General features: G+C 41.6%; 1 protein-coding gene across 1 annotated transcript in view; it reads right to left on the bottom strand.

The window, feature by feature from the left end:
* Window positions 1–2,104, bottom strand: part of LOC127750580 (uncharacterized) — a 61,734-nt gene that overhangs the window by 26,593 nt on the left and 33,037 nt on the right. The window contains exon 4 of the mRNA XM_052272622.1: window positions 631–749. Within this exon, the coding sequence (XP_052128582.1) occupies window positions 631–749 (119 nt within the window). The remainder of the gene's footprint in view (window positions 1–630; window positions 750–2,104) is intronic.

Raw genomic sequence — 2,104 nt, 5'->3', positions numbered from 1 at the left:
AGTATATTTATTTTTTGGTCACTTTTGTGAAAGAAACTCCCTCTCGCACCTACACGAAAGGAGATAGAGCTAGACGGACGAAATTTTAGATCAAAGGGCTCTACTTTCACAAGGTACCCCTTAGAAGACCGTAAAAAAATCCACTTCTTGGACCAACCCTTATTTCTTTGTTACCTCCTCAGACCCACTCAGGGGTGGCTGCCAGGATTTACACCAACCGTTTTGCTCACGCCCTTCTTGAGGAACGGACAGACGGGCGGACACATGGGCGATGGCATAAGCCCGCCTATTAAGCTTTAAAGCAAAAGAGCTTGCTAAAAAAGACTCAAAAGCAGATCTGCTGTGAATGCGGGCGGCACTATATCACCCTTGTGGAAGACAATCTGTCGTGTATGGGCAATCACCGCTTTGCTAGGATGTAGGACTTATTTCAAATAATTATTTTTCAAGCCATAAATGCTTATTTGTTTTTCATTAATCGTCACGTCATTCTTAAATGCTCTCCCTATTATGACAGGTCTGCCCCCCCCCTCTCCTGAGAGGGTATCAATGACATGAATACTTCAAGAGTATTTGTTTTTCGTTAATCGTCACGTCATTCTAACTATGTGTTGCAATAGTTTGACTTACGTTTGTAGGGCAAGGCTAGCGTCCGACAACATTTGGCTGAAGAAGCAGAGTGAAGTGAATAACAGTGACACGGCGATAAGATTGACAAAAGTACCGGAGGATACTTCGTTGGCCAACACCTGCGAAATGGAAAGGGTATACGATCATAACTGAGTGCGGAAAGATCATGTGCGGTCTGAACATTTTTATTTTGCACGTAGGAGTGCGATTGAATGTAATTTTATCACATAAAGCGAAGCTTACAGAAGCAGACCAGCACACCGGACAGATTTATCACAAATATGTCTAACATATTAACATTATATTTAGGTCATATCTAATATCACAAATTAATATTTAAGGAGGGGGGGGGCCTTTAGTAAAGTGAAATTGACCACAACGAAAATCCTCACTAGGATCAGCACCTGACTCATAATGATCTTCAACATAAAAGATATACTAAAAATATGTCATATTTGGAGTTTCTGGCTTAAGGCTATCCCTAGTAGCACAGAATTGTCGTGCGATTATCGGACAACAGTAGATAAAAATATACGAACTATCGGTGGGACATACGAAGTGAGAAACATGATTCAGTCCATATACTATCTCTTTTCCTCGGGACGAAAATATTTGTCGGCCAGCTATCGATTTCACAATTTGTGGGAAATGTGTGGGAACGATTCTGTTTTGTTGAAGAAACAGACTTTGTTCTTTACGCAACTGCCAAAAACTTGAAGAAAGTACCTTTTGTCTTCAACCTCAAATTTAATTTAGTTTATAGAGGTACACGATTTTAAAATAAAATTGTATTGCATTTTTCAGCATTCTTGCACAGTGCAAAATATATTTGGCGGACGGCACTTTCGACTATGCGCCGCAACACTGTAAGCAGCTCTACATAGTCCATGGCATGAAGGACGGCCACTACATGCGCCTAGCATTCGCCGCCCTAGCAAATAAGGGAACAAAAACGTAAGATTTTAAAATATTTTAATTTAGTTTTGACCAAAGCCGAGCTTCTCTCATGCCCTCATATTCTCGCATGATTTGCTTACCTTGACTCTCCAGTCGCTCATGATCCTGCATCTCAGATTGTAATTGTGAAAAAACATCTCACACTCACAGTGCAGTTGCCACAAGCCATCACCGTTGCAATGTGCTCAGCAAAAACATAGAATAGAAAGCGGAAAGTAACAGCGAAGCATAGCACCAAACTTACAAGACGAGAGGTTATGAGCAAACACCGAGGCAAACACACGACTAGGCGAACAATTACGCGTGTAGCTTCCGGCAAGAAATTAGGTTTAGATTGCGTGCATTTATGCTTCAGGCGTGGCCTGTCCTATCTTCTACCCAAGAGAGGATCCCGTGGAGAGAAGCCGCAAGTAATGGCTAACCCATTCCATTCATAGCCACCGCTCACCTCTCTGTGACAATATATTGGTGCCAAGAAAGTCAGGGATCCGTAACTTATATTGTGGAAATATATAGT

This window comes from Frankliniella occidentalis, unplaced genomic scaffold (genome assembly GCF_000697945.3).
Source record: "Frankliniella occidentalis isolate FOCC.00 unplaced genomic scaffold, Focc_3.1 Scaffold214, whole genome shotgun sequence".
Taxonomy (NCBI): Eukaryota; Metazoa; Arthropoda; class Insecta; order Thysanoptera; family Thripidae; genus Frankliniella; species Frankliniella occidentalis.
Note: the sequence above shows the minus strand (reverse complement) of the source record. Positions and strands in the feature narration are given on the sequence as shown.